This window comes from Sturnus vulgaris, chromosome 1, assembly GCF_052056855.1.
Source record: "Sturnus vulgaris isolate bStuVul1 chromosome 1, bStuVul1.hap1, whole genome shotgun sequence".
Classification (NCBI taxonomy): Eukaryota; Metazoa; Chordata; class Aves; order Passeriformes; family Sturnidae; genus Sturnus; species Sturnus vulgaris.
In genome coordinates, this window is record NC_142243.1 from 99214403 (window position 1) to 99236672 (window position 22270).

General features: G+C 38.0%; 1 protein-coding gene across 3 annotated transcripts; it reads right to left on the bottom strand.

Annotated features, from left to right (window-relative positions):
• Nucleotides 1-221: 221 nt before the first annotated feature.
• Nucleotides 222-21117, bottom strand: C1H18orf63 (chromosome 1 C18orf63 homolog). 3 transcript variants are annotated; one of them, XM_088172503.1, is made up of 14 exons: nt 20923-21117; nt 18697-18866; nt 17982-18060; nt 16529-16585; nt 15089-15200; nt 13050-13126; nt 11571-11680; nt 10832-10928; nt 10650-10735; nt 9911-10094; nt 7415-8491; nt 6309-6425; nt 4662-4746; nt 222-1690 (listed from the first exon to the last, which is right to left on the bottom strand). In XM_088172503.1, the coding sequence occupies exons 2-13, from the start codon at nt 18828-18830 to the stop codon at nt 4693-4695; spliced, it is 2184 nt and encodes a 727-aa protein (XP_088028629.1). In that variant the 5' UTR covers nt 18831-18866; nt 20923-21117; the 3' UTR covers nt 222-1690; nt 4662-4692. The 3 variants fall into 3 exon arrangements, with proteins under 3 accessions (XP_088028629.1, XP_088028633.1, XP_088028637.1); XM_088172507.1 differs by having other exon boundaries at nt 222-2043; XM_088172511.1 differs by lacking the exons at nt 9911-10094; nt 10650-10735 and having other exon boundaries at nt 20923-21114.
• Between the last annotated feature and the right edge of the window lie 1153 nt (nt 21118-22270).

A 22270-nucleotide genomic window follows, 5' to 3' on the forward strand; every position in this document is an offset into this window, starting at 1 on the left:
ACCAAATACTCCCAAGGCAGTTGCAGCATTAATCCTTCCTTTCCACTAGTGGCATTTCCACTCCTGCACCCAGCATGGTTCTGCTCACTATCAACACCTTCCCATGCATTTACAAGAAGTGTGTGGGTGGGGTGGAGTAACAGGGTTTAGACCAGGAAGTAGCTGGCAATTTAGCACAGATGAGTAACTCAATAGTTTATTTAAATGGAACACATTGGAGCTGAGATAAAGAAATTTTTCTGTATTTTGAGTTTTGTAACAGATAATACAAAATGATATAAAGATTTAAAAATGCAAAAATAGTGCAAAATTACTTCTGTGATAATACAAGACAAATGTTGGCAACCACCAGTATTTTAAAAGCAACACTAGGAAACAGATCAGGCAAAGCACTAATTTATACAGCTTTGTTAATTTCTACTCTACAGGCTTTTCCATGTAAGACAGGAGAAAGATCAGTTGCATACATTCAAACCTATCAAAGGTAACTAAACCACAGCATTTGAAAAGTAGCCTTGTATACCAGCTTCCAGTCAAAATGTAACTATAATTTGACTTCTTGCTGAGCATATTGCACTAACTTCTTTCATTGTCTTGGCTTGTTTATTTTTCTTATTTTTTTCTTTTTTTTTTTTTTTGTATTATGTATGAGAAAATGACATGTTTTGAAGAACTCACTTCCTTTTAAACACTGGCACCATGAAATTAGAGCTATGTTGACAGTAACCATTCAAGGAAAAAACAAAACAAAACAAAACACACCAAAACAAAACAAAACAAAAGTTGTCATAGTAGCAGGACAAAATCCAGCTAGGAAAAATGAAGTGAAGAGAAATACCGTTACTGCAATATAAACCTAAAAATAAAAAGTTTCATGAAGGGCATAAAGTTCATTGGATCAACCTCTTTAGAAAAAAAGACTTGCAAATGTATGTCCAAAACAAGTGTTAAACTACAGTTCTGTAATGTTTGAGTTTAGGAGCTAATGTGACATTTGATTCTTATTTTCCAGGTATTTTTTACTTGCTTCAAAGCAGTGGTTATGAGGCAACAATCTTATATATGTGTATATATTTGTATCTGAACATTGAAGTAGGTCACTGAACTCACACTTAGGGCAACAAAATTACTTCAAGGGCAACTACGGGTTCTCCATGAACTCCTAAAGAATGGGGTTGTCAATTAAACTCAAAAAAATCTTTTATAGAGCGGTTTCATATCTGAAAAGTCATCAAAAATTACAACAAGAATTAATGAAGCTTGAGTCAAATCCAGCCTTTATTCATGTAGGAATAAAATTGTTTATATTCCAATCAATTGACTTGACAAGGAAAACTTATTTGAGAATTTTTTACAGATGAATCAAACTGGCCCAGACACTGTAACAATGAATTAAATATTTTATCTTTAAAAATCCAAATAGAAGCAACAAAATAATTTGGAAGAATGATTAACTGTGTAAGCAAGTAGCAGGACATACATAATGCGATTGAAAAACTAAACAATTTAGTTAAATTTTCAAATGCATTAGAGGCTTATTAACCTGAACTGTCTGAAGAATTTGATGATACATGGATTCACTTGACTGTATTTAACCCTCAAATTTTCATCCAGAAACAGCTACAAATGACAAACAGCAAAATACACAAAGTTCAGAGATTCTCAAGTTTGTAACTGCGCTCTTGGGAACCTGAATGGAGGAAAAAATAGAAAAAGTTTACATTATGGGAGAAAACAAAAGACAACTGAGAACTCTATGGCTAATATGCCGTATTCCTGCATCTGTATTTGCATTCTCTTTACAAAGTTTAGGTTCAGGGCATTCAAATTAAATGTCTGCATTTTTCTACAGAACCAGAAAGAATTCTCTCCATCATTAATATGTGGTATTATGCACAGATTTATCCTCTTAGAGCTGGGCTTTTTAAATTTAAAGCCCACAAAAGTCAGTTGTGGTGTTGGAAGAAGGAACTTCTGTTGCAGGTCTATTCACACCTTCTTAACCTTTGGCTGAGGTCAGGCAGCCAAACCACATTCTTAACTCTATAAGAAAGCAAGAGATGGAATCTTAAGATACCATTCTTTAGCATCTATAAATGGTCAACCATGCAATAAATTAAGTCCTAACCTGAAACTATCCCCCATAGTAATGTAAAATGGATAGGATAATGGAAAAAATATTACAATAGCAACTCTTTTTTGGGGTATGTCTTAATTACTTAGGTACCAACAACCTACTGATGTACACAGTCCAAAGGTTATTTTTGCTACTAGATTTGATTAGCATATTTTCCCCCATCATAAAAGGAATTGCTTTTTCATTGAACGATTGAACATTTTCAGAATCTTTTTTTTTAATGAAATTAAATATTTTCAGTGCATAGCAAAGACATTATTTTAGCCTACTATTTCACATGAAGAAAGCATTTGAAAGACAGCTTTGGTGAAATTTCTGTAAAATAGCCTTCGAACTATAAGATAAATTCATAAATGTCGGCTTGAGGGATTCATCTTTTAAAAGAAACAGACCAATAGATCTCAGTCCAAAACTGCTGAGAATTTTATATATAATTCCAATTGTGTGGACCTCCTACCTTACTCTTATATTCACACAATATCCTTACAGTTAATAGCAGCATATATATCATAATAGCAGCAATATCCTTATCCTTAATAGCAGCAAATACTTTCAGGTGAAATCCTGCTATTGTTATTGTCTGTGATGAATTTGTATCTTCTTATTTGCTAAATGAAATTTAGCAACTGAAAGCAAAGGTCAGTATCTCACTACAACACAGGAGCAGAACAACAGGAAGAGTTTTGCAGATCAGTGGAAAAAGCTTGGAAGACTCAGTGCTGCCATTTTTAATATGTCTGTTCTCCCACCAATATTTGCCATGCTGCAAATATTTCTTTTTAACCATCTTTCTATAGTGGTGCATGCTGTCTTTTGGAAGCTCTGCTCTTCTGAATTGTCTTAGAAATAAAATTTCTCTTTCACAGTAGTTTTTGACCTTGAAAATGACAGGGTGACTTCCATTAATAAAGAACTAAGCATGGAGACTCTTAGTATTAGATTCAAATGTTCACTTTCTTAAAATGTTAAATACTTCTCTCACATTGCTTTATTAACACACTCCTACAAAATGAAGAAAATGTTAGGATTATGCTGCGATTTCCTGGACAAGTCAAGAGGCTGTGCAACTTGGCACATAAGTCATAGAAACTAACCTTTTTTGCAAGATAATTGTAAAAAATGTGTTTTGGTTTTTTGGCCATGAATTATAGAACAAAGTCCTTTCTGCTGACTACATCACTGAATTCCAATGTAAGACTTCTCACACATAAATCTTGCTACAGAGTAAATTCGAAAACTCACAAGTAATTCCCAAGAGTTCAAATGAAAACATGCACTCTGAATGCATGTGTAGTAATACATAATGAAGGAATTTAGAGTCCAGCTTTTCAGAATCAAAACTTTAGGCAAGAATCCAACAGCAGAAGTTGTTTTAGCTCCAGTTTTCTTTTTAAATCATCAACATCAATGAAGAACCCTTACCAGTGGGATTTCTGGAAATCATATTTTAAACACTGTATGGAAGACATGGTTTTTCTCTCTGAGGTTTAAGTGTAGTCTACCATGATCAACTTGATGCTGTGGCATTTAACTCATAAATAAGGAAAAAAATCAGAGTAAAAAAAGTAAAGTTCTGTTCATTTGCAAAGACACCACTTCTGCTCATCAGTCCTCAGTGACAGTCACAGACCTTGCACCTGTGGATATCTGTGCTGATCACTAGAACAGATCACCTCTGAAGAAGGACCATGCCTGAACTGCCTGGCTTGAAGCAGGAGAGAAGAAATGCTAAATCCAGGAACAGAGTAAGCTGAATACTATGGTGTGAAGGCCAGAGATGGAAAGCTTCCATCCATACCAGAGACTTTCTTTAGGAAAAGCAAACAATAGATATATTTGTTCACTGAAGGAAACATATCCCAATAAGGAAAGGAAGGACATAAAGTGCACCTCTGAGACAAAATGCCCACACTATATACTAATGCTATATTCTTGATATTCAAAGGAATGTTCAAAGGAAAGGCTTGCTTTATCCTGCAAGACTATTACTGACAACCACCCACAATGTGGGTTGAAATATCTTGTCACAAAACTAAATTTACTCAGCTTTCATGACAGTTTTTCAAGACAATTTTGTCCTGTGATTAGATCTCAACACAAATCTCAAGAGCATTTAGCCACATTTCTTGTGATAATATCAAATAATATACACAGCTCCACTTCAATGGTTTTAGGTTTTAATTTCAGCTCAGATTCAAGTGAAATTTTGAAGCCCAAAAACCAGGCTTATTTTAGTCGGAAAAAAAAGAGACATCAAAGTAAAAATTTATGTTAAACTCTAAGTGCAGTAAGTACAAAATGCCTTTCTTGAAACATTGCTTGTTTCACAAAAAAACACGTTTTATTTGCTAGTGTCCTTTGCATCTGTTACCTCATCAACTTGCTCTAGAAACCATTTCTTTAGTGAAGTGATTCCTTTGTAGACAACTGATATCATCATGATGATCCAAAAGCATAGGAGCTATTATAGACACGTGATACTATTTTAATAAAAGAAAATATTATAGATTTGTAATAAACATACCCAGAATTTTCTTTCAATACTCCAGAACACATTAAGTAGTTTTACTTCCTTTGGCTCTCTTTAACTTTGAATAGCCTTCTTCTTTCTGTTTACAAAAACAAACAGGAAAGGGCAAAAACCAATAAAGCAAATGAAGCAGCAATACTAAGCTAAAAGTTCAACTAAAAAATTTGTTTCTAAGTTAAATGCTTGGTTGAATAAGAAGTAAGTAATAAAAGTTTGTGTTTTCCAACACAAATAATTTAAAGTATGTTTATAAATAAAACAGTGGCTAAATAATTAGGACTACAGCTACTTTGAAAATACTCTTTATGTGCTGGTAACCATGACGTTCAAAACCAACTATCATTTCTGATGATCAATAATGACAAAGGTTTACTCTTCAGAGATGTGTTTAGCAGTGTCTCCAGTTAGCACCATTACATTTCAATGTGGGGACAGGAGGAATCAGCCTAATAAGCATCAGAGAGTCCATCCCTACCCCAATTAACAGATAAGTCTCTTTTCTATTCCTGAGACACCAATGAAACTTCCTGAGAGCTATGCATACATTGAGTCCAGCAGTGGCAGCACTGCAGTGGCAGTGAGAACTTGCTGTGCACTGACACTTCCCAAAAGTAGCTTGCAGGGCTCAGGCAGGTACCTGTGCTACTCCCAGCCTGCCTGGAGAGTGAAGAATGCATGGGCCACTTGTGACTCCTGACTAAGACAGGGCAGTGCCCCTTTCCCATTCCAGCAGTGCTGCCAGACCAGCTACAAGCTCTCCATGCTCACAAGCCCTGGTGTGTCTGAGTCATTCCCAGTGGCAGGCAAAGGACTTCATTAATTCGTATTGTGGTAGAAATCTCCCCTCAATACCCAGACCCCTGGGGTTGTTATTCCTATGAACAGCTATTTTTAGTTGCTGGTTTTCTTCTCTTTGAGAGAGTGACTCTACTGCTGCAGTACAGCAGTGCTGGGCCTGTAACCAGTGACTCGGTTGTGGCCCTATGGAAGGGCCTTTTCCAGCTGCAGTTGGATGGAGCCAGCTCAGAGCAGCTGGGCTGGCGCTTCCCACACAAACTCCTCTCCTCCGTGCTGCAGCTCGAGCTCTGGGCTATGTATGAGTGTGTTCCTACAGCAGGCCCCTGGGGTTGCTGCACTGGTCTTTTCTGATCTGCACGGAGTGCACAGACTGTGTTCTTTTAATTACATTTAAAACGTCCAGAATTGTCTTGTATTTGGCCTTAAAAGCATAACAAAACAAAAAGTCAGTTCTAGAGAATGTTGCTAAATTCAAATCCTTGAGATTAAAAACTCAGAGAGCCACTGAGAATTCCCAGAGTTATATTGGGCAGGATAGAACTTTTCTGTAGAATCAGAAAATCTGCTTCAGAAACAGTAACATCATTAAACATTTCAGTAGCATTTTTTGCTGGAGACAAACATTTAAAATGAACTCTTCAAGTGACAGTATAATATCTGATGGTTACTGTTAATTTTATCCTGGTTAAGGTTAATTTTATCCAGTGAGGTCAGTAAGATTTCTTAGCCTGCCCATCTTAATTGCAACATACTAAAAACTTTGAAATATATTTTTTATCTCTTAATTCATGTCCTTCTCGACTGGATTAAGGAGTGTATGTATGTGTGTGGGGGGGGATTTACCTGTCTTTTTCTGCCACAACCTTTCTTTATAGATGCTTCCATGTTGCTCTCCTTGACTGGCAAAGTTGTTTTTGAGGTCAGTGTTTCACATGTCAGATTCTTGTTCCCTGCAGTCGTCTTAAAGTATAGAAGTTCATAACTTCATTAGAAAAACATCCCACAACATTTTGAACAAGATCTCCAACTTTTAAAATTACCTGCTTTTTCAAAAGGTGCCCTCATCATACAAAGCTGAGATAACCCACCAAATTACACTGTATAGATGACAAATGTGATAAGCCCAAGACAGTTCATCATTCACCCAATATATGGAATATCATCCTCATAAAAATTGCACTGAAGTCAGCTCAACTATTTATTTAATTCAAATGCAGGGAGAATTACAGAAAAATTAGGTGGCAAAGTGCTTCTAGCTGTCACATAATCATAACTTTTACTCAGAAAAGAGCTAACTTCAAAGATGGATCACCTTGCTTTGGGACCCATTCAGTCAAGTTCTGAGAATCTGGAAGGCTAACATACCCAAAAACCTCCCTCTGCAACTTGTTTTACTAGCTGACTAGCTGTTCTCACACTGAAGGTTTTTGTCTCACGTTCAGTGGGAATTTTTTTCTGTTGCAACTTGTGCTTTTTGTGAAATTGTAATTAAACTTGTATTTGCAAAACCTCCATGTTTGTCAAACAGCACAATGCCTTACACACAACAGCTGTCAGCACTACACAATTGATGAGGTTTGAGATTCCTTCCAGGAGGAAGGAATTATTCCATTAATATGGTATTATATGGACAGAAACTGAACACCAAAAAATGTTGACATGTTGACCTCACACAGACCTGGATAAACTGTCTAAAACAAAGGAAAAGTAATTACCCCACCATAAAAGTCCCAAATTAAAGAAGTGTTTATTTCACAAGACAGAGTAAATCTTCTTCCCTTTCAGAAAAAAAAGCAGCAGTGGCTGAAAACATTAAGTTATATGGTAGAATTTTAGAGAACTATATTGAGAATGATGGCAGAACATGATGAAAGTCATGCTCTTTATTGCTTAATGTTGCTTTTGAATTTGTGAGGAGCAGTGAGAATGAGCCCTGTTCTTTACTGTACCTGTTCAAAGTTAGGTTTGGAATGATGACTGGTTGTCTCAGCAGTACAGTCCTTAGAGTGGCAAGCGGCTTTGTTTCCTTCATTTTTGGCCACGCACACTGTAACTTTGAAGACAGATTCATGAATATTTAACACAGCTCCCTTATTTGATCTCTTTCTTTGTTGCAGTGACAAACTGGAATTTGTCATTTCATTGTCTAATTTACAAATCTGCAAATGCACTTCCTTTGACTGGTGGTGTTTCTCAAGAAATTGAGTAGTATTTTGACTTGCAAACTTTTTCCCCCTTCTTGCACTGGAAGTAGGAGATTCATGTGTGCTCAGACATGGACTGGTGTTTGATTTCTGAAGCACTGGCCCAACATTCTTAAGAAAGAACGGAGTATTTGCCTTTTTGTGATTGACTTCACTTGGATTCCCACCTGAGGCCGAGTTTTCAGAAAAATCAGAGTTAGCAATTTGTTCACTAGACTGGGTTTTCCACCGGAATATGGGTGTACTTTGTTTTGTGTGTGTCTTCGTATTCTTTACCTGAAGCATGCTGCTGTCAGTGGGAGTTTTGACTGGCATATTTTGAATGTGTTTGAAAACCTGAGTTATGCTGGATTTGTGCACAGATAGCATAGAGGATGAAACACCCACATTTTTTCTTGGTGAATGTCTTTCAGCATTTTCCCTTTTCTTCCTATCTGTTTGATTTGTGATCTGTCCATTCATTTGCATCAACTTTCCTTTGAAAATTGGTATAATTTTGCTGACTTTTGAGGGTGTGGATTCAAAGGCTGCGTTTACAGGTGTTCCTAAAGATTTTGCAGTTGGTAACTCTGGTAGGCCTGGAATTTGCTTATTGCTAACTGATGTCTCTGTTACTTCAAAGCTAACCCCTCCTGTACTCTTACTGCTACTCGAGAAACTCAGTGCTCCTGGCTCTTTGATCAAACGCTCCATCCAGTGGCTGTTTTCCGTACTGCAGGGTGAAGGAATTCCAGGCAAAGTCGGTTTTCTTGGAGGAGCCTGCGTTAGAGATACTACACAAACCATCTCACCGTCCAATTTCGTATGCTTAGGTTTTATGTCCTGCAACACATCAAGAGCTGCTAAACTGAATAAACTGGATTTAACGATCTGATAGTGCCACCTAATGCATCGCTATATGATATCAACCTAATAAACATCACAATATATAAGCATACAATTTTGTATTTTGGATTAGAATGACTATATTTTAAAAGAATGTTTAGTTTTTACTATAAATTAAGAGGATTTTTTCATCCTCCTCGAATTTGTTTTTTTTTTAATAAACTATGTTAGAATATCGTATTTCTCAGAAGGAAAGACTTAAATTACAGTAATTATCTTGGTTTTGTGCTTTCCAACTGGATAATGTCTATCCCTTTTAAGGGGGTCTGCAGAGGGTTTGACTGACAGGGCTCCTCATCTCTTAAGACTTCTAAGAGCATCTGTATTCTGAGCAAAAGACAGTTTGGATGTCTATAAAAACTGCAGATGACACAGAGGACCCATTCTAGCTTTGATCACTGGAGAGACATAAACAGGAACTGCTTTCTGAAAGAGGATTTTGGTATTTTAGAACCTCTGAAACTTCTGTCACTATTCTTTGTTCAGAATTAATTACTTCATTTCTTCTTTCACGCACTACTAACAAAGAAATTTGAGCCTCAGCCTTTGTCACAACCTCAAATTATAGGGGTTTTGATTACTTGCTTCCTTTCCATCCCCAGACATGGAGTAAATCTTACAGCTTGAGTGTTCTAAAATGCTTATGTCCACACAGTCCTCTTTTTATTTTTAAATAAATTGTAACACTAATACTATTTCTAGTAATAATAACAATAATAATAATAGAATCATGAATGGTTTGGCTTGGAAGGGACCTGACATCTAGTTCCAGCCCCACTGTCATGGGCATGGACAACTTTCACCAGACCAGGATGCTCAAAGCCCCATGCAGCCTCGCCTCCAACACTTCCAGGGATGGAGAATCCACATCTTTGGGCAACTTGTTCCAGTGCCTCACCATGCTTACAGCAAAAATTTCTTCCTAATATCTAATCTAAATCTACCTTCTGTCAGTTTAAAGCCCTTCCTGCTTGTCCTGTCATTACATGCCCCTGTAATAATAACAATACTAATAATGTTACTGTTATTATTGTTGTTATTACTATTTTTATTATTATTATGGAAGAGATTTGCAAAAGCTCTGGATATCCAACAGTAAAAAAAAAAAGAACTGTAGAATTGCAAATACTGATAGCAACTAATTAATATCAAATCCATTTTTAATGTATTTATAATATTAATAATAACTTTACAATGGCAAATACTGTAGCTTACACATTAAATAAAAGTTAGAGGACTGATAGTTTGCTGTGAAAAGCATAGTTATGTGCCCTTACTGTGCTATGAATATGATAAAGACCACTTCATACAATGAAAAAGTATGTGCCATTAATATGTTTATAAAAGAAGCCTTACATGCACTGAAGCCTTGGAGAGCTCCTTTATAGCATAGAGTGCTTTACTTGTCATCTTTACTGGAAATCCACACAGCTGTGAAAAATTGCTCTTCATGTCAGCAAGAAAAGAGTTCACTACACTTTCTGCATCTGTTCTGGGGAAATACTGCACTGGCTGACTTCGGATACAACTTAAAGGGTATCTGAATAAGCGTTCAGGGATTCATAAAAAGTTTCTTTACATTTCTATAATTATTAATCATCTTTGTTGAGAAGATTTGTCTAAATGTTTTTAAAAAAGTGAACAGAAGCACTTAATTCCTTATGGGCCTGAAGTTTATAAAGTCACAGGACTTCAGCAGAATTTTACCACACTAACCTATAACAGCAAAGATTACTCAATATAAGTGACCTTTAGTTTAGTCTTTCCTGGCAGGAAACTTCTCTTTAAAAGCAATCTTTGTTGGCCACATTTTTACACAATTTCTTTTACACCAATTTCTCTTACATCACGTTTAACATGGCATTATCACATTTATGGAAACAGTGAAGCAAATTGATCTATTTGACTTCCTATTATTCAATACTGGGAGAGAGACTTGACTAAACATTTAGTTTCAACTTGTCTAGTAAAACACTTCTCTACTGACTACTAAGAAATTATGAAAGAAGGAAATGTGGCACACTTAAAAATGAAAAGCAGAGCTTTGCTAGAAGTGTAGGAGAGGAAATGTAACAAATATATTCTGAAAGGATACGTGAAGAACCTTTCCCCTATTGGTTTGAAGTAAACACTCAAGTATATTTTTGTCTCTTCAAGATCCTCAGGAAGAATATATCCATACTTAGATAAACCAAATACAAACAGGCATTACAAAGACAAACTCGATATGCACAAAAAAGGGAGGGAAAAATGAAAGCAGCACAATGTGTTTCTTACCAGACTCTTCCAGTGCATCTGAAAATCCTTATATGAATGGAAAGGAGATTCTGGAGGAATTATATGGCTGATGTTTATGATTTGACCCATTTTCATGCTGTGCACAGGTAAAGAAGGGAGGCTTAGAAAGGGTGTCATAAAATCCAGTTGAAAATATACTGGTCTTTTGGGGAAAATAATCTTATTTTTGGCTTTCAAAGTATTTAGTGATTATTTTTATGTTTTGAGAACTAATAACTTTAGGTCATAAGTTTATGACATAGCAATATTTCCTGAAATATGGTAAAGAATGCGACAACTACAAGTACCATTTCTCTTCAAGACCCACTAGCAGTGAATGTAGAACAAAAGCAAATATCATCATTACTTCTCTTGTATTTAATGAAGAAAAATCTTAGGTAAAAATCGAGGTAGTTCATGGCAAAGGTGGAAATAGTTCTTCTTTAAATTGACTTTCTGCTAATATTGTATTTGAGAAAAACTGATGCTCTTGCATCAGTAACACAAAGATTAGTAAAACTGAAATAGTATTTAAATGTGTAATTTATGATTTGTTGGTTAATTTTTCTTATTTTCCTTAACAATCAGATAATTAAAATAACAAGAACAATAATAGATTTCTGAATTTAAAACAGACTGTAAAACAGAAGTGTTCTCATCAGTAGTATCAAATTCACAATTTGTAGGGCAAACATTCCGACAAATGTTTATTTCTGCTGAAATGTGAACAGAGTCCTACCTTGGCAAAACATAGCACCAGTTACTTAATATGGAATGTTGCTGAATAACTGTATTTTCATTGCTGTCAAACAGCTTTATGGTGTTTGCTGAAATATCAAAATCTCCCAGCTTAAAACAGAAAAGAAAGTTTATTTGCAAATAATTCCACAGCAGTACAAATTTAAAATTTCAAAAATAATTGTGCATCATGACACACTGAAACTTGATATATTATTATTCTTTCATGAGATCTCACATATTGATTACTTCAGAAGATATTCACATAATCAAATTGCACACTATCTTATGTTAGAGCCTACACTTCCACAAGCCATGCAAATAAAAGGTTTAAAGCTTATTGAAATCAGTGAGATTTAAACTTTATTTGAAATGGTTTAATAAGAGTATAGAAGGAATTTCTCAAACTGAGAGCTGTCTCACTTCCATGCACATTTTAAAAAAGTTTAAATAAGATAGCCATGCTCAGCATTCTAATAACTATGTCATTTTGCCTAAGCATATGCAAATATCCAAGGGACTCTATTAAAGGGACATGCAGTTTCATCCTCTGAGAAATCAAAAAACATCACACTTTTTCACAATGTCAGAATCTGACTGTAAGGGACAATCAAAGACTGAGACTGGAGAAACATTTTATTTTTCTATAATCTATGAGGGTTTGCATCTATTCACTAAGAAGAAAATCTGGCCACTTCTGTTTTAGAAAAGTATTGAAAGGATCAAACTGGTAAAAAGCCACATCATGATCTTTTCCATCATTGGTCTATATCATATGGAAACTGGCTTCTTATAGATGGTTTTAATGTTTATGCTGTCCCAAGCAGGTCTCAGAAGAAATCCTATTCTTCTATTTCAACAAAGAAGAGCTTGGATTAGAAATATTTATTTTATAAGAAAGTAGCAAGCCTGATAAATATGCCCTGCAGGTATGGATATATTCACCACAGGTGACATGGCTGTCAAAAAGGATAATAAGTTTTCAGCCTCAATTATGATTTCTTAAACAATGCATAAATTAAGCATAGTCCTGGCTGTGCCAGTATTTTGGAAGCTGGAAAGAAATTAAGCAGATTCCATAATAACCATATAAAAGGACTTTGAATGTGTTGACAGCTCACCTGTAGTTGCTCTTTTGTTCCTCAAAACTGTCTCTGTACCACAGTGTGACTGAAAGCTTTCTAGAAAACACTGCTAGAAGGAAATCTAGAGCCACAAAGACATTTCACTGCTATACTCTGTTAGCATTTTTGAAAGCTCCCTTGGCCTTGAATCTCAGTTTTACAATGCCTGCTAGAATGTATCAATATAGATGCAATATGGATGTTATAACCTACGCAGATAGTCAATGAGTATAGTTAATGTCTCAATGCAATCAGAAATAAGCACTTCTATCTCCATTACACTAACTGGAAGTCACCTAGCAGAAAAGAAGATTAATAAAGCAAACACAGTCATAGGAAATATAAGTGGCTTATACCTTGGGGGGTGGCAGCCGAATTGAGCAAGGCTCCACACTGATGCAAAGCTGTCTCTCTGACACATTAAGGTCTATAACTAAATTGGAAAAAAGAACAATGCCCTGCTTTGAATTACAGCTCATCTCTTAGGCAGAAAGCTAACCCAAATATGTATTTAAGGTAATTGTTAGTCAAAATGCTGTGTTTGAAAATCAAAAAGCTAGACTTTCTCAGCACGGAAATTAAAATTAGGTGCATTTTAACTGTGAAAAGTAAAAATAATAATTAATTACTGTCATATGGGATCTCAGAAACTCAAGGCTGGCTGTGCAACTGTGTGCTTAATACTCATATCCTTGACAAACAAACAGCCATTTTCAAAGCAAATGTAGCTCATATAACCATTTGCTGCACTGAGTCATTCAGCCCAGTATTTTCCATCCAGGAGCTGTCAATAGGAAAGACTAAATGAGCAAGGCAAGCATTTATGGACATACCTCCAGAACTTCCACTCAACTCGGAGTTCCTCAAAAAAAAATCTCTGCTACAAATTTAGCCTCCAATATCCCCAAATGTAATCTTTAACTTTTATACTGGAATAAAAATATTACTATGTAATTTTTGTAATAGCTAACCAGCAGGCTTTGTGACTTCACTTCTGTGAACAGCAAAGCGTACATACTGCATAGTCACTATAGCTCATTTTCCTATCTAGTATTATGGAACTTTCACATCATTTGCAAGACTCATAATTTAAGGCAAGTGCATTTAATTGCAATAATTATAACTTTAAAATGGCAAATGTCAGTCTAAGGCTGTAGATTAATAGTATAAAAATGATCTTCTTTGTGAGTAATTTTTCAAAGGTTCAGTTGAGCTGACAACTATTACAGACAGAACATCACTTGTCACCAAGTGTATTTTGACAGAAGCTATTTCAGAATGAGAATCAAAGATCTTGTGCTGGTAATACGAAGATTGTGGCAGTATGAAAGTGCTTAACTTTACCTTGCTCTCTCAACTTTACCATTAACAGAATATTGTACTCACCAACAGCATTTTGTCTTCCTGAATGAGACAAAAAGTCTTTCCCTTAATAAATAGAATAGACAGACATTACTTTCTAAACCATATGTCTAAAGTCTTTATGTGAAGAAAAACCAGGAGAAATCACATAGTTTTGTTTGTGTCTATCAGAAGTGCTGAAAGGTGTGTTCCTTCTAAGGAGATAAAATCCCTCTATCAATTAATTTTTCACTGATTCATTAACATATTCTATAAGAAAGAGAGATATGTAAAAGTATATATGTAAAAGTAGACAGCAATTTATATATCACTTTTTCCTCCTAACCCTCTACTTCCAGCTGCTACTCCTGAATCAGCTGATTTCATTCTGAGATGCATATATTATGAAGATACTGGGAACAGGATACTGTTGTTATTGTAACTGGAAATAAGGTAACAACATGCACACTTTCCTCAGCACATATTTGAAATTATATATATAATTGCTCTAATTATTACAAGCATACAGTTTCTTCTCCTTTGGTACATCACATTTATACTACACAGGAGCTAGCAGAGATGTCAGGCAAAGCAACTGTGATCCAAAAAAGACAGCTTGGTAGAAGGAGAGGGTCTGACAGAAAACCATTTCTGTTTAGAAGAGCCTATAAATCATATGCAGAAGTGTCACTGCTGAAAGCATGAATCCAAAAAACAGGCCAAATTTTTAATATTGTTGGACATTTTCTGTCCAACAATATTTGGTTTCATCTGGTACATTGCATTCAGTTGACATAATTATTTGATCTATTACAAAGATAAGGAAGAAGATGAAAAGGTGAATGGCATTTCCATTCAGAATATTAACTTGAGTCAATCAACCTGGATAACAAAACAATAAAAGAGCAAATAAAGAAAGAGTAATAGGATAAAGAAATAAAACAGTTTATTATAATGAATGAAATAATTATGGAATTTAAATGATGGAAAATAAATGCTACAATAAAGAACTGAAAACTAAATGCTTGATCCCTGACCCAAGTGAGTCAAATACCTTGCACCAAGAGATGACCAGCCTTGTTCCATCTGGGCGCAAGTCTGGCTGAAAGTGTGTAGGAGAGACAGGTCTGGAGAAGGGCTGGAGTAACTGTTTGTGGTGCTTCCAGCTAATAACAACAGAGACAAAAAGAAACGTACATTTTTAATAATTTAATAGATTTTTTACAGGTCTCAGTCAAAATTTAAGCAAACACACTGCTACTTCACCTTGGAGCAAAATCCTAGAATATGCCACACATGTTCACCTACTTAGCTACAAGAGGAAGGTAGCACAATATTTGATGTAGGAATTTGGATTTCACATGCCATTAAAGTGAGGTGCTCGACAGTTCCTAGAATGCTTTCACAGGGCTGATAATAGACTTGGGGAAAAGATTAACTGAATCCTGTGGAGTACTTTACTAGATATGCAACTCCCTCCAGACAACAGGCACAACATCCAAAGCTAACATTACCTCTGCTGTCAGAGTCAAGACCACAGACATATTCTGGCAATCACAGTAGATAAATTTAGCTTTGCTCACCCAACAGCCCTACTTGCCCGCCTGTCCTGCAGAGTTTTCCCTTGAACATCAGCATAAGCCAATAAACTAACTACAGCAGGTTAAAATGAGTTAAGTAATACACCTCCAGAGGGAGGTTTCTAAGGAACTCTGCAAGGAACTGCTTGGTGTTGAAAAGCTAACAATGACAGATCACCTACACATATCACATAAAGCAGCTCTGTAAGGTAAGCATATTTGAACAGTGTATGTCTTACTAATCTGTATATGCACATGCACCTCTTGGAACCAATTAAAATATACCCAGCTGGCTGTGCAAATGAATTATGAGAGCTACTGGCTTTGGTTACAATCAGTCTTCTGACTCAGCAATTTTAGTGCATCCACACATACATTCATAAACCCCATAGATGTTGCATACTAGAAGATAGTAAATCATATGCATAATGGTCTCAAAATATATCAGCTGTTAAGCTCAGGGGTTCCATTTCTTCTCTATGCTTTTGTTTTGTTTTCCTGAGACTGTTCTGTACAGGCTGGGTAAACCCAAAGGTGAATGGGGAGACAGTTCAGCTGCCTGAACATTCCCACTGGATGAAGGGGATGATTCCAGCAGGAGAGCTGCAGGTCTGTGGCCCAAAGGTTGTCTCGAGGTCACTCCCCAATGTGTCTGAGTAGGAGCAGGATGCCACTGCAGCAGAGAAATCTAGAGGTACTGCTCACAAACTTTTTAAAACTATTGAGTCTGACAAAGTATATTTACCATGCCACAATTCACAGGACACATTTTGTCTATGGGGCAGACCTTTTAACCCTGAAACTCGGCTTCTGCAGTGCAAACTGCAGGGCCTATGAAAAATACTCATCTCTGGCAACAGCAATTACAGGCAAGTGTAACAGTCTAAAGAACTGTGTCATATTTCAGCACTTACAGTAGCTCCGTGTCTCTCTACATAGGCTTGACATATTCCTGATTCGTAAAATGGTATCTAAAAGTAACAATAAAAAAATAAATCAAGTGTTTGGTATTAAGCATAAATTAAATTCTGGTACAACAGTGAATTTGCCTTTGAAAAGCATGCAAGGGAATAGTTGAGCAAACACTTTATCCTGTCTTTTAAAGGAGAAAACTAAAATTAGCTCAAGCTTTTGTCATAGTGTAATCTGATTTCTAGCTAAAGATACATTCAAAAGCAAGCCAAGCAAGCCAAAGACTGCCCAAAACAAAGCTGCAGAACTCTGCACCTGCTTCTCTCCTTGTGAACTGGGTGACACCTTATCAACTGAGTCTATTTCATTCCACAGATTGGTTCACCATCTGAAAAGGCTATTTCATCAAAAGAATAAAGGACTTAAGTTGTCCTTCTGCACCACTAATGCGCAAAAATAAAAGTCTGCTTTAAATGAAATATTTTTACTTATCCTTGATCCTCAAACAAAACTTCTTAGAGAAACACAACATGTATGTGTGACAAATATAATTGACCCCCAGCCATACTTTGGCTCAAACTGATCAAGAAACAACAGGCCTCACATCCTTGGAATGAGCTTGCAAGCTGGAAAGTCCCTGGCTCTTGAAAAATATTTCAAAAGGTGTTTTTGAAACCCGCAAGTACAAGATAACCAAAGTACAGAAAGAGCTATCAGCACTAAATCAAACACATCTGTCTTGCCTGTATTATTGATTAGGAGCCAACTACTTCACCCTTTAAATATTAAAATCGGGATAGGCCCAGTCTGAGCACCCTCTGAATGCCAGACTGTATACGATAGCTGGCCTGCATGGCAGGTGACTGAGCAGGGACTCCTCTCAAGTTTAGAGATTCCATACAAGAAATTAAGAGATCCTTCCTTACAAAAGGTTGAGTGGCACCATACCTGTGACCTGCATAAAGTGACTGAGAGCATGCTGAATTCATGCTATGAAGAATTACTAATCCATGCAGCTACTCAGATACTATAAACATTGAAGGGATAATTCCATTAGGCATGAATTGTTGACCAAGTCTGAGACAAAGACTGGATACAAACACACACAGGCTCCAAAAAGGAATTCCAAAAAGGGATCCACTCTGAACCTCTTGTCTCCACAGGTGGGCCCTCTTTACTCTTTGCATCTCTGGTCTCTCTCTGAGTCATTCTCAGTTTTCCTTTTCATCTTTCTTCCATGTGTAATTATTAAGGTAAACCTTGGCATCAAACATCCTGAACCTTGTCAGAACACTGTTAAAACTTTGCTAAATTCCATCAGACTCATCAAACTCTGTCAAATTATTATTTTACCTCAATAAAACATAGTGCTGCCTCTCTCTTTTGAGTGAGGTGCGCTCTGCTCATCTGCAGCAGTCTGTAACTACAAATACTTATTTACACAGTGATACTGACCGCCATCACAACTGAAATTTGACTCAGTGTCCCCATAACAGGTGCAGAAAGGATCTCTTGATACAGGAACAATAATTGTCTAGAAAAAAAGGTGAGAAAGAAATAAAAAACGTTTCATTTTCTCAGCTTAAATTTATTTTCTTAATCTTTTGCAAACACAATACATTCCACTTTTAATCAGTTTCCATTGGTTCAGTATAATAAATTGGATTAGTCCAAGTTATTTGCTCTAGATGAGCCACAATGGTCTAAGACAAAGATTACAGGCTTTTGGCACACAAATGGAGCTCTCCAAAAGTGTTCTTTTGGCAGAATTTATAATTTCTCCCCTTTTCTTTTAAAGGGAATAACATAATGCTTGGTGAATGCTAAGGAGCCTACATCTGCTTTCCAAATAGTCTTTTCACTTAGTGTCAACATGAAGCATCCCAGCTTTGTAAGTAAACACAGATTAATTTTAACCATTTATTAATTTGAAGTATGTGGATTCGTTTTAGTCCATGAAATTTAAAACATAATGGAATTTTTTTTGCTCCCCATTAGCCAGCAAGTCCCCTGCCCAAGAAAAAAAGAGCTATTTTAAACAATTTTGTACTTTTTGCCACTGATAAAAATTTAGCTGATTTTATTACATTTAATTCTGGTATGGCTAATAAAATATTTGAATAACAACCACTAGCACCTTCTGGAAACAATATCCCTCAACACCCTTTACCTGCAAGTCTTTATCTGTGTACTCCTTGCCTCAGATTCTGGTATCTGAGAACTCAGTGTTACTGTAGCAGCACAGAGTTTTTGCAGCTCAGGCAGACTGACAAAGAACAGAGGCTGGTGTCTGGAGCTATTCATGGTATGTTGTTGACTGCCCCGAAGCAGTACCTGGGTCTTAAAATAAAAAAATAATTCATTTTTGTAAGGCTGGTATTTGTTTACAGAACTTTATATGTTATTAAGTAAATGAACAATAAATTATATTTTGATTAATAATATAGAGAAAATATAATTTGGTCAGCTAAAACAGCTGGATATCCCTTTTTCTATATGTAATGCATTATACTTGAAAAAATAATTATTTGCAAGAGCCAAAATAAGGCTTGCCTCAAGAAAAGGACAAAAGAATACCGAGTACATGTATGATCCTGGCCATATTAACTAAGCACATGCAATGGAACTCTGTTCTTTTTTGGACCTTCCTAAAAACCACTGAAAAGAACCCAAAGAAACAGAATTTCAGACTATGATTCTTTGATGTAGTACTAACAAATTACACGTGAATGGGAATAGCATGAATTCATATTACCCATCTTGTTGGATGCCTGTTGTGTGCTCCTCTGCCCTGCAGCACAGGCCAGGCTCGGTGTAATGAGTTAGAACATTCATGACAAAAAAAAAATCTAACATTTCATTATTTGAAGAAAACCACACTTTTTAACTGTAGCACCTTTTTCCAATCAAAGTATTTCAAAAAAAAGACAAGTAGTTAGAAAGGCAGGAATGAACATCAGAAAAAGCTGATTTAATACTTTTCCCCTCTCCAAATCCCAAAACAATTTCGAGAAATGGACTCAGCAGCACAGTGAGGACAGCAATAAATATTTTGATCCCAAATTTTATGAACTCACCAGGTATTCACCTGAAAAACAGTTCTGTAAATTGTGATAAAACAGTTATGAACTGGAAGCATATTTTGAGGAACAATGTCAAAGATAACTTTGCTGTTCTGATTTTGCTTTGCTTTCTTACAGTGTAACACTTAAAACAGATTAACCTCCATCATATCCAAGAAAAATCATAAGGTGAGTGTTTTATAACTGGCCTTTAAAAGAAAATAATGTTTTCTTATTTGTTACCCTTAAAGGAAAACACACTTCAATTTTTTTTGGCACTCATGTAAAGTAGGGGTTTTTTTAAATGCCAGCCAAGACTATCACTTCATCAAAAAATTCCAAAAGCTATATCTCAAGGGAAAGCTCAGTTTTAAATAAATGAGAAAAAACATCTTGTCCTTATGCAACTATGGAAAAGAAAGCCTGAGTCTTCAGCTTTCATAATATTTATTGGGGATTTTTTGTGGCAGAGATGTTGTAAAACACATGCTGCAATGCTCCAGTGCCCTGCTTGCTATTTGAGGATGACTCCCTTGTGGAAACAACTTGCTGTATTAAATCTAAGTTAAATCTTCGCAGACATCTTAAAAGCTAATGGGACAGAGTGCTTGCAAAAGGCTTCTCCCTTCAGGGGAGAGGACAAAGAGAAAAGTAGCAGTTAACACGGAACTGCCAGTTAAGAAAGAACTACTGGTTATAAATCATGGGAAATAAACACAACCGCCCTCTGTACAAGAGGACTTTACGCGTGTGGGAGAAATTGCACCTTTACATGCCAATAATCACAGCATGGGCACTTGAAACCCTCGCTGAGCTCCTGCTAAGTGTAACACACATCAGTCAGGGAATGGCTATCGCTGTCTTTTCTGTCAGAACAGGCAACTAAATCCCAGATCTTGGCAACAGTATTTGCAATTTTCAGTAACAACCTGGAGGTCGGATTGAAGAACCTCCTTATTAAAGGTGGGAACAACATCAATCTGAGGGAGAGTAGCTGCTCTTACTGTCAGGGTGACTGAAAAGCTGAGGCAGGATCTGGAGATGGTGGTGGCGCTCGGTGAAGTTCGGAGCTGTCCTGCACTCGGGCTCAGGGTGCAGAAGTTAAGCACCAGCTTTCAGGAGGAGTGACAGGTCACGCTGGGTAAGTTTTATGCTACAAAAAACCCGCAAATCCAGCCTGTAATTACGCCTGAGTGTGTACATGGGGCTATTGCTGCCGAGGCAGCCAAGCTGTGTATGGACGTGACACGGGGATGTGTGGACCCATACTGGGCTGAAATACAGACAACGCCATCGAACACAACTGAGACCAGAGCAAACGAAACATACTTTACCTCAGCCAAAAATGCAGGGAAACAGGATGCTGGATCGGCAACAGAGCCTCACCGGAGAAGGGGAAGGTACTGCCGTCTGCGCCCTCAGCTCACCTGGCAGCAGACCAGGACAGAGCTTCAGGGAAGCCTCGCTCCAAGCCCCGCGGGAGAGCCCTCCCAAGGCGGGGCGAGGAGCTGTGAGGAGGCGGCTGTGGCGGAGCCGCTCCCGCCGGGATCGCCTCACGGGCTGCGCGGGAAAAGCGGCAGCGCGCGCCTCCCGCCTTCAGGCACCGCCGCCTGCCGGCATCAGCGGGGACGAGCGACTTCCCGGGCAGCCCCTGCCTGCTGGGACACCGGCGGGACAGGGCAGGCTGCTGGGGGGTCACAGCGCCCCGGTACAGCCACGTCGTGTGCGGCTGTAACGCAGCCCGCGCTACGGGTGCTCTTGTGGCAAAGGCGCTTTAGCTCTTGGCCGAGCCGGGGCGCCAGCCGGCTTTACCACAGCGAGCATAATTCAGCTTCGATGTTAGGGGGAAAAAATCTTTACTGCGAGGGTGCTGAGGCACTGGAACAGGCTGCCCAGGATCACAGATTGTTAGGGTTGGAAAGGACCGCTGGGGATCATCTAGTCCAATGCCCCTGCCAGGGGAGGGTCACCTGGAGCAGGCTTCACAGGAACACGTACAGGTCGGTTCTGAATGTCTGCAGAGAGGGAGACTCCATGACCTCCCTGGGCAGCCCCGACCGGCCCATCCCTGCCACTCTCAATGTAAAGGTCTTCATGTTAACGTGAAACTTCTTGTTTTTCAGTTTATGGCCATTGCTCGTCGTGCTGTCTCACTAAAAAGAGTCTGACAGCACCCTGAGTCTCTTCCCATAAGAAGTGCTGTAGACTCCTAAACATCTTTGCGGTCCTGTGCTGTACACTCTCCAGAGCAGTTCCTTGTCTTTCTTTTACCGGAAGTGTTCAAGGCCAGGCTGGATCAGACTTCGAACAATCTTGTCTAGCGGCCCCCATAGCAGGGGAATTGGAACTAGATAACCTAAAAGGTTATCCCACACCAATGTAGTTCTACACCGCAAGCCGGCGGTTAGCTCGTCGCAGAGCACACCGGCAGCCCCGAAACCCGGCGCTGCCAAAGGTGGCGAACGCTGGGGTGACCACCCTAGGAAGTCAACAAATAGAGACGCCGGGACCCCAGCCCCCGGCACCGATAGCGGCCAGACCGAGCCCAGCGGGGCTGTGCCGGCACCGGCACGGGCACGGGCACGGCACGGCACGGCACGGCACGGCACGGGCACCGGCACCGGCACGGGTACGGCACGGCACGGCACGGCACGGCACGGCACGGCACGGCACGGCACGACC

Excerpts from the sequence above, each read along its gene's own strand:
- C1H18orf63 (XM_088172503.1), bottom strand. The coding sequence starts at position 18,830 with ATGAATAGCTCCAGACACCAGCCTCTGTTCTTTGTCAGTCTGCCTGAG. Across the intron at positions 10,095-10,649 it reads ATAGGGGAAAGGTTCTTCAC|ATACCCTTTAAGTTGTATCC; the intron begins GTATCCTTTCAG and ends ACGCTTATTCAG. Across the intron at positions 6,426-7,414 it reads CCAAACCTAACTTTGAACAG|ACGACTGCAGGGAACAAGAA; the intron begins GTACAGTAAAGA and ends CTATACTTTAAG.